The following is an 18,260-nucleotide window of genomic DNA, read 5'->3' as shown; positions in this document are numbered from 1 at the left end:
GTACATCAGTAGGCTATAAAAAATAATGCATTCATACATCACTCACCATCACCCACAGACCTTGGAGCTATATTTCTATGGCACAACAATGATGACAGCTTTTTACTCTTAGGAGCACATTAAAGTAGTAATGGGTGAGATTGTCCCTAAGCAGCGCTGGGATTGGGCAGTTGACAAATCTAAAATCAGTCGTAGTAAAGTCTAGATAGGTTCAGACCTAAACTCACAAAATTCAAGCAATTTTAACTTCAAGCATTAGCAGTGTTTTATTGCATTGATAGAAACTGTAAGCGTTGTATAAAGCATGGGTTCCCAAACTGACCCACCGATTGAGGTGTCTTTTGAGTCGTGACCCAACATAAGGGTCGAGCTGTTAAAAAAGAAAAAACATACACAGACCAAAGAATAAGTAACAAATATTATCTTGGCATCTAGATAAGAAAATGAAGCAGTTTCAAAGCTAATCTCCTGCAATTCCACATTTCCTGCCATGGAGCTGAAAGAACATTTTGCAATTTTAAAGTCAATTCCCTGCAATTCTATGCGTTTTGCCACGGAGTTGAGATATTTTGTTTTCTGTTTTTAAGCTAATTTCCAAATTTTGACATGGCTGGTGTTCTTATGCTCAAGCATTTTAACTAAATCAATGGGGGCCTGATTGTCTAGCGCTATTTTCTTGATTGTAAATTCTCAAAAATTATAGGCTATTATTGAAAAATATATAGGTCCATTATCTTTTATACATACATTATATTTGGTTTTAGTCATTTAAGTTTACACTGAAAAGGTTTTCCACTGTTTGGGAACCACTGGATACAGTGTTACAGCCTTTACCATCAAAATACAGCAAGCATTTGGTCAGATTATTTTGATGGCAATAAGCAGGAACAAAGTTAGCAGCAGTAGCTATATTGAAAGAGATGATTTATCAGAGTAGTGAAAAGAGTTTGGAGGCGATCCAGTCAGCATAAGTTGTCAGATAAAGCTCATGCAGAGGTAAAGCCGGGTTCACAGACAAAGTCGTAGGTCAGGCCTTGGGTTCGGCATAGAGCAGGAAGACGGTGAAGATGCTGTCGTTCTCGCTTCTGGAGTAGACCTTTCTCTCCTTGTCTCCCAAGTAGCCCCGGAGCACCAGGCAGACCCATGTTTCCTTGATCTCCTTTCTCACCTATCATAAGAAAGAGAGAAGGATTGGTATCTGAAACATGTCAACATATGAGGATAGATATCAGTCTCAAGCATGAATATTCTATTTTAGATCAAAATTTGCGATTTGATTAAAAACAGCACCAGATAACGACGTATTCAGGAATGAGATAACAGATAGCATAGCAGCTCACACTTTGGACTGTAAATGTATGAACCCAGATTACCTCCTTTAAAAGTTGTACATGAGAATTGACAAGCTTACCTTTATCTCCTTCCAGTCCAGTAGCTCCAGCCATTCCATCCAGTCCAGGAGGTCTCATGAGTCCAACATCCCCTGTCACTCCAGGTACACCTGAAAGAAAACAGGGGGAAGGAGGGGAAGAGCAAAGGTATGAGGGATGGGGATATGAGGAGATATTTAGGAGTACACACCATGAAGACAATATAACTGCAAGCACACCACACACAACCTACAGTAATGGTCACAAGCCACTACAGTACTATGTATACTTTTAGTCAACCTATACTGAAATAAACACAATGTATATTCTTTAGTCTACCTGGAAGTCCCCTCTCTCCTCTCGGCCCTGGGGGTCCCCTCTTTCCTGTGGCCCTTCCCGGGGGACAACATGGCATCTGGTTGGAACTCTGTGGTGGTGTTCTGCCTGAAGCCCAGACGGGACGGCAGTGAACCACCTCCTCCCACTCCACCACCTCCTCCTCCAGTGCCACCTCCGCGACGGCACTTCTTGGTATTCTGAGGCTTGGGCCAGCAGGTGTGTCTGGCTGGACCTGAGATGGAGGCAGGACCTGTACGCTCAGGCGTCACAACGACCACACCACGCTGGCAGCACCTCAAAGTGGAAGGGTCCAAAACACAACCCCAGGGGGAGGGATGAATGTCTCAAACGAGCCTCCATGACCAGTGACCACCTTGATGCAACATCCTACCAACCTTTAGGAAACCAAAGATTATGGATATACTGCCAAGATACATGTCTCACCGCCCTAGCAGTGGGAGTCGTTGTCCACAAAGTGGCACGACGGGCTGTCTAGCTCCAGTACTGCTGACTTTTACAACTCCTCTCAGAGGGCATTATGGGTAGGATGTCCACCTTCTATCTTGACACTGGTTGGGTGTGGCTTGAAGTTGGACAATTGAGCCCCCTAGTGTGCTGCGTTGTGGCCTGGTCAGTGAACCCAACACCACCTCCTCAATAGGTACACAACACACCCCTCTGAGACTGTATAGGTGCCTCATGACAGGGTCCTACACATAGAGATATACCATATATATGAAGTATTCAGACCCCTTGACTTTTTCCACATTTTGTTACATTACAGCCTTATTCTAAAATTGATTTAAATTGTTTTTATTCCTCGTCAATCTACACACAATACCCCATAATGACAAAGCAAAATCAGGTTTTTAGAATTATTTGCAAATGTATAAAAAAATATATGTTTTTTAAATATCACATTTCCATGAGCTTTTCTGACCCTTTACTTTGTTGAAGCACCTTTGGCAGCGATTACAGCCTCAAGTCTTCTTGGGTATGACGCTACAAGTTTGGCACACGTGTATTTGGGGAGTTTCTCCCATTCTTCTCTGCAGATCCGGGCTCTGGCTGAGCCATTCAAGGACATTGAGAGACTTGTCCTGAAACCACTCCTGCATTGTCTTGGCTGTGTGCTTAGGGTCATTTTCCTGTTGGAAGGTGAACCTTCATCCCAGTCTGAGGTCCTGATCGCTCTTGAGCAGGTTTTTCCTTGATCCTGACTAGTCTCCCAGTCCCTGCTGCTGAAAAACATCCCCACAGCATGATGCTGCCACCACCATGCATCACCATATGGATGGTGACAGGTGTCCTCCAGGCGTGACGCTTGGCATTTAGGCCAAAGTATTTAAATCTTGGTTTCATCAGACCAGAGAATCTTGTTTCTCATGGTCTGAGAGTCTTTTAGGTGCCTTTTGGCAAGCTCCAAGCAAGCTGTCATGTACCTTTTACTGAGGAGTGGCTTCCATCTGGCCACTCTACCATAAAGGCCTGATTGGTGGAGTGCTGCAGAGATGGTTGCCCTTCTGAAAGGTTCTCCCATCTCCACAGAGGAACTCTGGAGGTCTGTCAGAGTGAGCATCAGGTTCTTGGTCACCTCTTTGACAAAGGCCCTTCTCTCCAAATTGCTCTAGGAAGAGTCTTGGTGGTTCCAAACTTCTTCCATTTAAGAATGATTGAGGACACTGTGTCCTCGGGGACCGTCAATGCTGCAGAAATGTTTTTGTACCCTTCCCCAGATCTGTGCCTTGACACAATCCTGTCTCGGAGCTCTTCGAACAATTCCTTCGACCTCATAGCTTGGTTTTTGCTGTGACATGCATTGTCAACTGTGGGACCTTACATAGACAGGTGTGTGCCATTCTAAATCATGTCCAATCAATTGGATTTACCACAGGTGGACTCCAATGAAGTTGTAGAAACATCTCAAAGATGATCAATGGAAACAGGATGCACATGAACTCAATTTCGAGTCTCATAGCAAAGGGTCTGAATACTTATGTAAATAAGGTATTTCTGGGGGATTTATATAAATTGGATAACATTTTCAAAAGCCTGTTTTCACTTTGTCATTATAGGTCATTGTGTGTAGATAAATAATCAATTTTAGAAAAAGGCTGCAACGTAACAAAATGTGTAAAAAGTAATGGGGTCTGATTACTTTCCGAATGCACTGTTTATGTTACTGTGTTCTATATCTATGGTCCTATTTAAGACTCAGATGAAAGCCTCATATATGACTTGTTTGTCCCATGAATAAATGATCAATGCAGACACACAGTGCTCCTTTTTCTATATATTTCATGGGATAGTCACCTGGTGAAGTCTCCTGGTGAAGGAATTTTTTATACCAGCCTTGGGTCGACCTACATGGATTTTTAATCACATTCCCAATGTGCATTTTTACTACAGTCTCTGAATGTCTACTAGCCATGTACTACAGGGTGGGGGTAGGCCCAAACATATTAAACAAAATAACGTCATTTTGGCTTTCCGGAATTATGTTCTTCAAGCAACAGAGAGGGAGAGAATAAGAGAGTCCAAAGGAAGGAAGTTAACATTGAGGGACCTTTATCAAAAAATCTAGGCCCACATTTGATATGTAGTGCCTCTTGCCTAAAGATGTTATTCTTGCAAGTAAGAATGTCTGATGAATATGCCTGTGTGACCACTGTGCGGTGTAAAATTGCCCTCCAGGAATTGAGTTTGACTCCCCAATATGTCAATGACCGTTTCCTAATAATATGGTCCCATATAACATTACGTGATGGTGCTAAAAAGTGTGTTTTCACATTAGTCTCTCTAGACAGACGGGGTTGCCTCCCAAAACAATGTACCAATGTACCTGTTGCTCCTAGGTCTATGTTTCAGAGACTATATTCACATGGTACATAGGCCAGTATTACAATGTGTATGTTCACAGTCACATTGTTGCATAGTACGTTAGCCTGTGAAAATTTGTTTGCAGTTTGTTTATGTTTATGAGAATAGTTAAATTAGCTGTGGTAAGACCTCCCTTTACTTGAGAATGATTGGTTAGGTTACAGTTATGTCCACTGTGAGCTTTGAAATTGTGCAAACCACAAACTGGTATATGTGTTATAGGAGTTATGTAACAATATGCAATGTATATGGCTATGTAATTGCATGTAAATACATAGGTTTTAAAGTGGGACCAGTCCTGTTTCATCCCAATTGTGGGACGGCAGGTAGCCTAGTGGTTAGAGTGTTGGGCGAGGTTGCTATTTATTTGTTATTTTACCAGGTAAGTTGACTGAGAACACATTCTCAATTGCAGCAACGACCTGGGGAATAGTTACAGGGGAGAGGAGGGGGATGAATGAGCCAATTGTAAATGGGGGATTATTAGGTGACCGTGATGGTTTGATGGCCAGATTGGGAATTTAGCCAGGACACCGGTGTTAACACCCCTACTCTTACAATAAGTGCCATGGGATCTTTAATGACTGAGAGTCAGGACACCCATTTAACATCCCATCTGAAAGACGGCACTCTACACAGGGCAGTGTCACTGCCCTGGGGCATTGGGATATGTTTTAGACCAGAGAAAAGAGTGCCTCCTACTGGCCCTCCAACACCACTTCCAGCAGCATCTGGTCTCCCATTCAGGGACTGACCAGGACCAACACTGCTTAGCTTCAGAAGCAAGTCAGCAGTGGTATGCAGGGTGGTATGCTGCTGGCAATAAGATGCTAGATCGAATCCCTGAGCTGACAAGGTATAAATCTGTAATTTTGTCCCTGAACAAGGCAGTTAACCCACTGTTCCTAGGCCGTCATTGTAAATAAGAATGTGTTCTTAACTGACTTGCCTAGTTAAATAAATACAAAAATAGGACTGGAGTCAGCCGCCAGAGAGCTACAACATTCCTCATGTTGTGCTTTGGGTGCAGTTTATAGGCTAGTGGCTATTCAATGGTCACCAACCGTTTCCTGGGCAGCCTTTGGTGGGCGTGCAGGCTTTTGTTCCCTCCTAATACTAACAACTGATACCAGTGTAATATGCTTATTAGGCCTAATAATTTTAAAATACATTTGATAATAAAATGTGCAAAGAGGAACGCTATAGACAGACCTACATTACAAATCCTGAATATTAATACTATTATAAACACCCTCGCCTGCTGCAGCAGTTGTGATCATGATCCATCATAGGACGTTGTGCAGCAGCTGCGCACACTGTCATCACTGACTATAGAGTTGAAAACGGGGGGGTGCGCAAGGGGGTTGTTGTTGACGCGGGTGAGTAGAGGCTGAATGGGAGCGTTTCCCACACAAGAAACGGGGTCACCGCAAAAACAGGCCACCGAAACTGAAACCCCTACTCCGACCCTGGTGACAACTCCTCCTCACATTCCGGTGGGTCGTCTCCCGTTATTCGCGAAGCCTACAATGGGCTACAGACTACAGCGACTTCATTACGAGTTTTTTCGGCGAATCCTCGTGCTTCAGCTGATATTTCGCGAGCCAGGACAGTCTCACTTGTCTTTCAAGCCAATGACTCTGCCCGCTTTCGTCATTCGCTCTTGCTCTTCAGTGTTACATTCGTTACGGCTGGAAATAGCCTGCATTGACAATTTAAAGCCAGTTTGATATATTTATAGCAGTTCTGACATCAAACATTGATGGTGGACGTTTTTAATTTTTCCCTTGAACGGATATAATGGAGTGAATTGACCTGCACGAGAGAGGCAACCGTCAACAGTTTTCTTGCGTGTGATGATAGGAGACACAATGACGCTGTTGTCTCTTCTGGGTCGGATCATGCGTTATTTCCTCCTCAGGCCAGAGACATTGTTTCTGCTATGCATTAGCTTGGCCTTATGGAGTTACTTCTTCCACACGGACGAGGTGAAGACCATCGTCAAGTCCAGCCGGGATGCCGTGAACATGGTGAAGGGGAAAGTGGCGGAGATGATGCAAAACGACAGGTTGGGGGGCCTGAATGTCCTAGATGCGGAGTTCTCCAAAACTTGGGACTTCAAAAACAACAATGTAGCAGTGTACTCCATTCAGGGGCGGCGCGACCACATGGAGGACCGATTCGAGGTGCTCACCGACATCACCAACAAGAGTCACCCGTCTATATTCGGGATATTTGACGGTCACGGTGGTGAGGTAGGTGCAGTGGCTATTTTAGCATGTAAATCTTGATGGGGCAAACTCCCCAAAGGATTTTAGATGCAGCCACAACACAACACTAAACAATACATTCATTGCACTACAACCGTTAGGGCCTACATAAAGCTGTCCCAACAGCAGAGCTTTCTATTCAGCACTATGGAGTGAATGAATCCTCTCCACCGCTACACCTGGCTATCAGGGGAGCCTTGTCTGGCAGCGAAACAGTTCATTCAGCCTCCTTTACTGCCTTTAAAAAAACATAACTGATATGACTTGTTTAAACAAATGTGGTTTCTACTGACAATTGAGATGTACAAACTATGGCATAAGGGAACAACGAGCGAATAAGAGGCAATCCGAGCAAAATAATTCAGAACATGGGCCGTTCTTACAGTATTCTCCCAGAACACCAAGTCAGAACCGTAGGATAAATAAAGCGGGCATATAAGCAGACAATGAAAGCTCTTACAATGTTTGATGACATTTCTCTAAAACAGGCTATAGGCTACATGTGCACCACCAAGTCAGAACAGTAGACTAAATTATGAGGGGGAAAGGGACCAAATTATTAGGGTGAGGCACATGGGCTACTAACAGCTTACTACACAACATGCACTTAGTATTACTTTCTTAGCTACATAATATTATACAATTTATGCAGCAGCATAAAATACATTTTTGGACTCACCTGCTGTGCTAGCTTGAACAGGAAGTTGGCATGGCGGTCCTTCTTGTGGCCAAATTTTGTAATCAATGACTGCCGTTCTCTGGATTTATGGTGCTTTCAAGACAACTGGGAACTGAAAAAAAACAATCATGATGTCGGTGAACTTCAGGTCGGAGCTGCAGAAAGAGGCCCGAGTTCTCGATTTGGAATTCCGAGTTGGATGACCTTTCAAAACTTATTTTCCCAGTCAGAGCTCACTTTTTTCCAGAGTTTCGCAGTTGTCTTGAACTCACTGAAGAATGAGATTTCCCAGTTTCCAGTTTCCAGTTGTTATGAGCGCCGCAGAAGTAATGCTGGATTGACAGCATGGACAATCTATTCAACCTTTTCTGTCCCATGGCATATTAATGTTTATCCTTTTAAGGTTGGAAAAGAGACCCTTAATAACTTGTTTTGGCTGCAATCTTGCAAACAGGATCGATATGACAACTACCAGTGAAAATAGAGGGCGCCAAATTCAAACCACAGAAATCTCATAATTACAATTCCAAAAACTTATATCATTTTGAAGGTAATCTTGTTGTTAATCCCACCAAAGTGTCTGATTTCAAATATGCTTTTCAGCAAAAGCACTACAAACGATTATGTTAGGTCTCCACCAAACCACAATAAGCACAGCCATTTTCCAGCGAAATATAGCATTCACAAAAAGCAGAAATAGAGATAAAATGTATCACTAACCTTGAATTATCTTCACCAGATGACATTCATAGGACTTCATGTTACACAATACATGTTTTGTTTGATAAATTTCATATTTATATCAAAAGATCTGAGTTTACATTGGCGTATTAGATTCACTAGTTCCAAAAACATCAAGTGATTTTGCATAGCCACATCGTTTCAACAGAAATACTCATCATAAATGTAGATGATAATACACATGGAATTATAGATATAGCTCTCCTTAATGCAACCACTTTGTCAGATTTCAAAAGAAGTTTACGGAAAAAGCAACCCATGCAATAATCTGAGACGGAGCTCAGAATATTAGCCAAATTAGCCGCCATGTTGGAGTCAACAGAAACCAGAAAATACATGATAAATGTTCCCTTTCCTTTGATGAACTTCATCAGAATGCAGTCCTAGGAATCCCAGGTCCACAATAAATGCTTGATTTGTTCGAAAATGTCCGTTATTTATGTCCAATTAGCTACTTTGGTTAGCGCGTTTGGTAAACAATTCCAAAGTCACAAAGCGCGTCCACTATAACGTGACGAAATGTCCAAAAGTTCCGTAACAGTCAGTAGAAACATGTCAAACGATGTACTTAATCAATCTTTAGAATGTTGTTTACATATATCTTGAATAACATTCCAACCGGAGAATTAGAATGACTTCAGATGACCGGTGGAACGCAGGTCCTTCCCCTGTGAACGCGCATAGTGAAAGCATGGTCAACTCGTGGCAGTGGTGACTATTTCCTGTTTCATTCAACCCCCCTTCACATTAGAGTCATCAGACAAAGTTCTATTGACTGTTGACATCTAGTGGAAGGCGTAGGAAGTGAAAACTCATATCTTGCTCCATATCTTGCTGTAATTTCAATGAGAGCTTGGTTGAAAATCTGCCACCCCCAGAAAAAAATCCAAACAGGAAGTGGAATTTCTCAGGTTTTTGCCTGCAATATGAGTTCTGTTATACTCACAGACATAATTCAAACAGTTTTAGAAACTTCAGAGTGTTTTCTATCCAATATTAATATGCAAATATTAGCAACTGAGACTGAGGAGCTGGCTGTTTACAATGGGCACCTTTTCATCTAAGCTACTCAATACTGCCCCTGCAGCCATATTAAACTCAGACTTGGAACACACACCCACTCCACTGAATAGCAGGCTAGTGATTGCAACACTCACAGTTAGCCACTGATTCCTTCCAAACCACTCATTGTTGAATTTGCGATTTACAACTTGTTGTGTAATGTTTATGTCCAATGGCCGATGAGCACCAATACGTTTGATCTATAATTTCTCTTCATATGACAAGGATTGAAAAGGATTTTCCAATAGATTGTCAACTTGATTCATGAAGATGACTGCTTGTCTAGCTTGCTAGCTAAGATTTTGAAAGTATGATGTTGACATGATCAGTCCAACCAAAGCTACGGTAGATATAACAGGATTTGACATAATTTATCTGTGGCCAATGTGAGCCTTCTTGGATGGGCAATTCTAATGTAAATCTACGGCAGCACCCAAGGGGCTTGAATTTATGAGCTCTCCCCGTAGATTTTGCGGTGAAGTAGTGTCCCCATGAGTGACAGAACACTGAGCCAATCACATCGCAACTAGAGAACGTTACCAACCCCTACACTCCGTATTTTCCACTGGCTGACCCACCACCACAGAAATCACTGAGCTAGGCTAAAACACCTAGATTTTGAAGCTGCCTTACTCAAGAAAGCAAAAAAAGAGACCATGTTTGTATGCAGCTTAATTAACTAAATTATTTCGTTTTTACATTGTTTGCGAACTGTTATGTGACACATATTAATGCCAAAATAACATGCAAAACAGGCAACCCATAATTTTTTTAGCTAAACAGGTGGGTCTCAAAACAGGCGGGGCCCTGCCCCACTTGCCCTGAATGATGGGTCCCACTGGGTAGGTGTTTCTCAAATCCATAACCTAGTAAAAGAGGCCTATATGTTTATCACCATTAATTAGAAATATTAGCTTAAAACACAAAGGATGCTTTTGAACATCATTAGCGTCTGTGGTCAGCACAGCATCCTCATTGGATTTGGAATGAGAGAGTTAAGTCCAAACAAAACATCTTCTCACTCCAGCTTTCAGGGTACATTAAACTATCAAACAGAGCATTTTAAAAGTCACACGGTCTTAGGCCATCCTAACCATGACCAGAATCTAAGTTGAGTAGGCAGCATCTAAATCCTCTGCAGTACGATTTACAGGGTCTCTCCGCTGGCCTATTCACTATTTAGTAGAAGGCCCTTTGTATGTCGCCTACCACTACTACCCTTTGATGAAACTAGAATCACCCTCTGTGTTTTTGTGTGTTGTCCTCAGCTCAAAGACATAGGAATTGAATTGCAAACCCACACAAAGAACCAGTCTTGAAGCTTTGTCTAGGGAGCCATCTGCCAATTCAGTGTCCACAGTGAGCTTGTAGCCAGGTTACTCTTTCTCACAGACACTATTACAAAGCTCTTACACCCTATTACACACTATTACAAAGCTATTACACACTATAACAAAGCTATTACACAAACACTATTACAAAGCTATTACACACTATAACAAAGCTATTACACAAACACCATTACACATTATTACAATACTATTACTCTATTACACACTGTTACACATCTGTGTTTTAGAAGTCACAAATGCCACTTTAGTATTGTGACTGTGTCTATCTCCACCAAATCAAAATACTAAAAGATTTACACTGAGTGGACAAAACCTAAAGAACACCTGCTCTTTCCATGGCATAGACCGACCAGGTGAAAGCTATGATCCCTTATTAATGTCACTTATTAAATCCATTTCAATCAGAGTAGATGAAGGGGGAGACAGGTTAAAGGTTTTTTAAGCCTTAAAACATGGATTGTCTATGTGTGCCAATCAGAGGGTGAATGGGTAAGACAAAAGATTTAAGTGTCTTTGAACGGGGTATGGTAGTAGGTGCCAGGCGTGCCGGTTTGTGTCAAGAACTGCAACGCTGCTGGGTTTTTCACGCTCAACAGTTTCCTGTGTGTATCAAGAATGGACCTGACACAACTGTGGGAATCATTGGAGTCAAGATCACATTCTGAGTCAAAATGCAAGCCAAGATCTACCACTCAGATTTTTTGTTGCATGACTTTAAAAAAGTAAGCCTATTCAACATTATCCAATTAAAAACAGTTACTGTATATAGCCATGAGGTTTGTGCAGTAGGCTTTAGGCCCAATACATGGTCATTGGCTATGTATGCTTGAATTGCCCTGGCAATGTGGTTCCTCTGACCATTTTGAAATTATATTACCACATTTTAGGTGTATGAAGACATTGGTAATAGAATATTTGTTGTATTTCTTGTGAGGCACAGCTGAGTAAGCATAATAATTCTTTTTTTTTCTGCATTTGATGGTCAGTCTGAGGGAGGGAGCAGCGATGAGGCTGCCTCTCACCAGACTCACCGTCCCTCCTCTATCCCTTCCTACACTGAGAAAAGGAGACAGTCTTCCAGCTGATGGTCAGTCTGAGGTGAGGGAGGGAGCAGCGATGAGGCTGCCTCTCACCAGACTCACCGTCCCTCCTCTATCCCTTCCTACACTGAGAAAAGGAGACAGTCTTCCAGCTGATGGTGAAACTTAAGTCGCATTGCATTATTTCTGCCTCATGCACCAATTCATGTTGTTACTCCTATGACCAGAGAAAGTAAAATATTCCTTTATTAACTTGTTATGGCTGCAATTCCGATATCGGGATAAGTGTCATCAACAACTGCTGAATAGCATAGCATAACATACAATAAATATTACTATAAATATTTATATTCATGAAATCACAAGTGCAATATAGCTTAGCCTTTTGTTAATCCACCTGTTGTGTCAGATTTTGAAATGATGCTTCACAGCGAAAGCAATCCAAGCGTTTGTGTAATTTTATCGATCGCACGATAAAACATTAAGTACACTTAGCATCAGGTAGCTCGGTCACGAAAATCCGAAAAGCAGTCAAATTAATCATTTACCTTTGATGATCTTCAGATGTTTTCACTCTCGAGACTCCCAGTTACAAAACAAATGTTCCTTTTGCTCCATAAAGATTATTTTTAGACCCAAAATACCTCCGTTTGTTTGTCGCGTTATGTTCAGAAATCCACAGGAAAGAGCGGTCAAGACAACGCAGATGAAAATTCCAAATAGTTTCCATAATGTCCACAGAAACATGTCAAACGTTTTTTATAATCAATCCTCAGGTTGTTTTAAAAATATATAATCGATAATATATCAACCGCAAATGTCTTTCACGGTAGGAGAGGGAAAAGCAATACCTATCCAAATTCTGTTGTGCGAGCAAAACTCATGTGACCACTTGACGCGATGTTATCGCTCTGGCTCATTTTTCAAAATAAAAGCCTGAAACTATGTCTGAAGACTGTTGACACCTTGAGGAAGCAATAGGAAAAGGAATCTGGTTCATATCCCTTTAAATGGAGCAATGGAAGGCTATGGAACGTGGAGTTTTCAAAATAGAAGCCACTTCCTGTTTTGATTTTCCTCGGGGTTTCGCCTGCAATATCAGTTCTGTTATACTCACAGACGATATTTTTTACAGTTTTGGAAACTTTAGAGTGTTTTCTATCCAATAATAATAATAATATGCATATATTAGCACCTGAGACTGAGGAGCTGGCCGTTTACAATGGGCACCTTTTCATCCAAGCTACTCAACACTGCTCCTGCAGCCATAAAAAGTTAACATTTCTGACGGCTAGGCGTCCCGTCAGTGGGACACCTGTCAACAACTTCTGGTGAAATTGGAGGGCGCGCAATTCAAATAAATAATCAAAGCTATCAAAGCTATTCAAATGAATAAATTATGGATATTAATATTTAGGCACATAATCTTATATCGGTTAAAAGCTTAAATTCTTGTTAATCTAACTGCATTGTCCGATTTACAATGGGCTTTACAGCGAAAACATGCCATGCAATTGTTTGAGGACGGCGCCCAACATCAAAATATTTTTCAACCAGCACGTTTCATAAATTCACAAATAGCGATTTAATATTACTTTTTGAAAATCTTCCTATGATTTGCAATCTAAAGGGTCCCAGCTACAACATGTAGTGTTGTTTTGTTAGATAAAATCCTTCTTTATATCCCAAAAAGTCAGTTTAGTTGGCACCATCGATTTGAGTAATCCATTCATTCAACATGCAGAGAAAGGAATCCAAAAAGCTACCGCTAAACTTGGTTAACCTTTTGCGTGTAGGGGGCAGTATTTTCGTTTTTGGCTAAAAAACGTACCCATTTGAAACTGCTTATTTCTCAGCCCCAGAAACTAGAATATGCATATAATTGTCAGATTAGGATAGAAAAGACTCTAAAGTTTCCGAAACGGTCAAAATATTGTCTGTGAGTATAACAGAACTGATATTGCAGGCGAGAACCTGAGGAAAATCCAATCAGGAAGTGCCTCTTATTTTGAAACCTCTGTTCCTATGCATGCCTATCCTCCATTTAAAGGGATATCAACCAGATTCCTATTTCTATGGCTTCCCTAAGGTGTCAACAGTCTTTAGACATAGTTTCAGGCTTTTATTTTGAAAAATGAGCGAGAAAGATCACATTGCGTAAATGGATAGGTGGGGGCTCTCAAAGTGAGTTTTGCGCAACAGAGTAACGTGGCCATTGTTTCTCCCTGTCCCATTGAAAAACCTAAACTCCCAGTTGATATATTATCAAATATATATTTTAAAACCAACCTGAGGATTGATTATAAAAAACGTTTGACGTGTTTCTGTGGACATTATGGATATTATTTGGAATTTTCGTCTGCGTTGTCGTGACCGCTCTTTCTTGTGGATTTCTGAACATAACGCGACAAACAAACGGAGGTCTTTTGGATATAAAAATCATGTTTATGGAACAAAAGGAACATTTGTTGTGTAACTGGGAGTCTCGTGAGTGAAAACATCCGAAGATCATCAAAGGTGAACGATTAATTTGATTGCTTTCCTGATTTTCATGACCAAGATACCTGATACTAAGTGTACTTAAAGTTGTCATGCGATCGATAAACTTACACAAACGCTTGGATAGCTTTCACTGTAAAGCATAATTTCAAAATCTGAGACGACAGGTGGATTAACAAAAGGCTAAGCTGTGTTTTGCAATATTGCACTTGTGATTTCATGAATATGAATATTTTTAGTCATATTATTTGACTGTGGCGCTATGCTATTCAGCGGTTTCTGATGACAATTATCCTGCTTAAGGGATGGGTAGCGTCAAGAAGTTAAAACAAGTCAAAATGCGTTTCTATGTAATCCTCAGGTACCCTAAAATGTAATTAAACTATAATATTTCATACGGAAAGAAGTATGTTCAATAGAAAAGTGATATTAGCAGGTGTGCATCCTCTTCATCGTGCGCACACAGACTGTTTTCCAGCTCTGTGTTCCTGTATCAAAACACAGAATTCTTCCTCGTTTTGGATTAAACAAGCCTGGAACCTTGAACAAAGACTGTTGACATCTAGTGGAAGCCATAGGAATTGCAATCTGGGAGCTGGATTTAACTTAGTCCCTATACGTTATAATGGAAGAGCATGGGCTCTCAAAAATAACAATTCTGGTTGGTTTTTCTTTGCAGCTTCTCCTACCATACCTATTGTGTTATAGTCTCCTACATTATTTTAACATTTCTACAAACTTCAGAGTGTCTTCTCGCCAATGGTACCAATTATATGCATATCCTGTCTTCAGGGCCTGAGTAACAAGGCAGTTTACTTTGGGCACATCAGTCAGGCGGAAATTCAGAAAAAAGACCCTAGCCCTATCAAGTTTTAACAACGCAAGCTTATCGAAACACTTTACTACACTCATTCATTGCAGCTGCAGTGCTGGTTGTAGCGTGAGTGGAATTACAGAGAACATGCATTTTTTAAATGTTGACAAATTGTTGACAGTGCTGAATAACAACTTAAACATGAACTTACTAATGAAAACAGCAGCTTTTTGTTGTATTCGTTTAGTCTCTCTCTAGTCATGGTTTTTAATGAGAACTCTTTGCCTTCCCGGCGCAGGGCTTCTGAATCAAGTGCACCTACCGCCAACAGAGAGAAAAAAATAAAATAAGAAGGCAAGGCTTTATCGTTGTTTTTTTTACAGAAATGTTTGGTGATCGACTAGGAGTGGCTTGGAGATCGACCGGTTGGTGACCACTGTAACAGGTATTCGAGTCTTCCATTTTTAAAATTGATCAAATTTGAGATTCATGTAGATTCATCCTCTCTACCTTTTTATCTTTTGTGGGAGAAGTTTAATTTAGTTGTAATTGTTGGCTATTCAACAAGATGTGCATCATGTTTTGGCTGAATTAGCAGTTCTCTCTAGGCTGTTATCAAATGAAATGTTATTTGTCACATGTGCCGAATGCAACAGGTCCTTACAGTGAAATGCTTACTTACAAGCCCTTAAGCAACAATGGTTTAAGAAGTTTTAAGAAAAAAAAGATTAAAAAAAAGTGTTAAGTAAAAAAATAGAAAATAAAGGTAACAAATAATTAAACAACAGCAGTAAAATAGCAATAGAGAAGCTATATACAGGGGTTATCGGTACAGAGTCAATGTGCGGGGGCACTGGTTAGTCGAGGTAATTGAGGTAATATGTACATGTAGGTAGAGTTAAAGTGACTATGCATAGATAATAAACAGAGAGTAGCAACAGTGTAAAAGAGGGGTCTGGGTAGCCCATGATTAGCTGTTCAGGAGTCTTATGGCTTGGGGGTAGAAGCTGTTAAGAAGGTTTTTGAACGTAGACTTTGCACTCCGGTACCGCTTGTCATGTGATAGCAGAGAGAACAGTCCATGAATAGGGTGGCTGGAGTCTTTGACAATTTGTAGGGCCTTCCTCTCACACCACCTGGTATAGATGGCAGGAAGCTTAGCCCCAGTGATGTATTGGACCGTACGCACTACCCTCTGTAGTGCCTTGCGGTCGGAGGCCAAGCAGTTGCCATACCAGGCAGTGATTCAACCAGTCTCTCGATGGTGCAGCTGTAGAACCTTTTGAGGATCTGAGGACCCATGCCAAATATGTTCAGTCTCCTGAGGGGGAATAGGCTTTGTCGTGCCCTCTTAACGACTGTCTTAGTTTGTTGGTGATGTGGACACCAAGAAACTTGAAGCTCTCAACCTGCTCCACTGCAGCCCCTTCGATTAGAATGGGGGCGTGCTCGGCCCTCCTTTTCCTGTAGTCCACAATCATCTCCTTTGTCCTGATCACGTTGAGGGAGAGGTTGTTGTCCTAGCACCACATGGCCAGCTCTGACCTCCTCCCTAAAGGCTGTCTCATCGTCGTTGGTGATCAGGCCTACCACTGTTGTGTCATCGACAAACTTGGTGATGGTGTTGGAGTCGTGCCTGGCCATGCAATCATGAGTGAACAGGGAGTAGAGGAGGGGACTGAGCACGCACCCCTGAGGGGCTCCCGTGTTGAGGATCAGCGTGGCGGATGTGTTTTTACCTACCCTTACTACTTGGGGGCGGCCCGTCAGGAAGTCCATGATCCAGTTGCAGAGGGAGGTGTTTAGTCCCAGGGTCCTTAGCTTGGTGATGAGTTTTGAGGGCACTATGGTGTTGAACGCTGAGCTGTAGTCACTGAATAACATTCTCACATAGGTGTTCCTTTTGTCCAGGTGGGAAAGGGCAGTGTTGAGTGCAATAGAGATGGCATCATCTGTGGATCTGTTTGGGCGGCATGCAAATTGGAGTGGGTCTAGGGTTTCTGGGATAATGGTGTTGATGTGAGCTATGACCAGCTTTTCAAAGCACTTCATGGCTATAGACGTTGTTAGTCATTTAGGCTGCTTACCTTAATGTTCTTGGACACAGGGACTATGGTGGTCTGTTTGAAACATGTTGGTATTACAGACTCAGTCAGGGACAGGTTGAAAATGTCAGTGAAGACTCTTGCCAGTTGGTCCGCGAATGCTCGCAATACACGTCCTAGTTATCCGTCTGGCCCAGCGGCCTTGTGAATGTTGACCTGTTTAAAGGTCTTACTCACATTGGCTACGGAGAGGGTGATCACACAGTTGTCCTGAACAGCTGATGCTCTCATGCATGCTTCATGCATTCTTGTTGTTACATTGCATTTTCTAACAATTTAAAAAGCACTCTGAAAACCAAAGCCAGTTAAACAAACCAACTTTGACTTTCAACCAGGGGTTGGAACCAAAATTATTTTCCAATATTTTTGTTGTTAACAGAACCACAGTTGTTTCCCGTTCCATTCCACTGTTTTGACCAGCAATATAATGTTCTGAACCGGTTTGAGACAACAAAAAAGAAACCGGTTTGAGACAACAAAAAAGAAACCGGTTTATAGTGTTCCTTTCTGGTCCTTTTTTAACCTGTGAAATCAACAGTAGTTAGCTAATTAAATTACTTCAGCAGTCAGTGTGAAAGTTGGAATAGTAGAATGCACAAGCTGCAATTTCGACATCAGTTCCTCTTGTCATGTTAGTCATTGTGTACCTTAGAGAGCTATTTATAACTTGTCATAAATGTCCAGATCAACTAGACCATGTCAGCTAACGTTTTTTTATTTAGGTTTCCCATAAATATTGTTGTAATTTTTTTGTTGCCTTAAATATCACATCAATACATGTATACATGTTAGACATGTATAGAATTGCAATACATTTTTCTTCAAAACTGCAACATTTTCTTTGCACTCCATGACAAAATGTGTAGAATTGCAGGAAATAAGCTTTAAACCTGCACAATTCTCTCCACCAACAAGAGGGGTGTGAACAGTTTGTCATGAACAGTGATTGTGCACATAAAAATTGACGGGGCTCATGCACGCACAGGGGGCGCTACTTGTTCCCCAATGCTGGAAGGGGGACCCAGAGTGAAAAGGTTTGGGAACCCCTAAAGTAGCCTATGGTAACGTCAGTACAGTAGCCTATGGTAACGTCAGTAATGTAGCCATCA

At 41.5% G+C, this 18,260-nt stretch overlaps 2 protein-coding genes across 2 annotated transcripts in view; one reads left to right on the top strand and one right to left on the bottom strand.

Moving 5' to 3' along the window:
• Positions 1–240: 240 nt before the first annotated feature.
• LOC139375968 (otolin-1-like) lies at positions 241–15,358 on the bottom strand. The gene is made up of 4 exons (XM_071117955.1): positions 15,258–15,358; positions 1,710–1,941; positions 1,412–1,501; positions 241–1,168 (listed from the first exon to the last, which is right to left on the bottom strand). The coding sequence occupies exons 1-4, from the start codon at positions 15,306–15,308 to the stop codon at positions 987–989; spliced, it is 555 nt and encodes a 184-aa protein (XP_070974056.1). The 5' UTR covers positions 15,309–15,358; the 3' UTR covers positions 241–986.
• The window catches only part of LOC139375967 (protein phosphatase 1L-like), a 40,679-nt gene continuing 28,277 nt past the window's right edge, over positions 5,859–18,260 (top strand). Inside the window, exon 1 of the mRNA XM_071117954.1 lies at positions 5,859–6,844. Within this exon, the coding sequence (XP_070974055.1) occupies positions 6,446–6,844 (399 nt within the window). The 5' untranslated portion in view covers positions 5,859–6,445. The remainder of the gene's footprint in view (positions 6,845–18,260) is intronic.

Source organism: Oncorhynchus clarkii, chromosome 20 (assembly GCF_045791955.1).
Source record: "Oncorhynchus clarkii lewisi isolate Uvic-CL-2024 chromosome 20, UVic_Ocla_1.0, whole genome shotgun sequence".
Classification (NCBI taxonomy): Eukaryota; Metazoa; Chordata; class Actinopteri; order Salmoniformes; family Salmonidae; genus Oncorhynchus; species Oncorhynchus clarkii.
This window is presented reverse-complemented; position numbering and strand designations above follow the sequence as displayed.

What these genes read in the sequence shown, in the direction of transcription:
- LOC139375968 (XM_071117955.1), bottom strand. Translation starts at nt 15,308, where the DNA reads ATGACTAGAGAGAGACTAAACGAATACAACAAAAAGCTGCTGTTTTCA. An exon ending in AAAAGCTGCTGTTTTCATTA is followed by an intron (nt 1,942 to 15,257) that starts GTAAGTTCATGT and finishes CCTCCATCTCAG; the next exon opens with GTCCAGCCAGACACACCTGC. An exon ending in AGGAGAGAGGGGACTTCCAG is followed by an intron (nt 1,502 to 1,709) that starts GTAGACTAAAGA and finishes GTTTTCTTTCAG; the next exon opens with GTGTACCTGGAGTGACAGGG.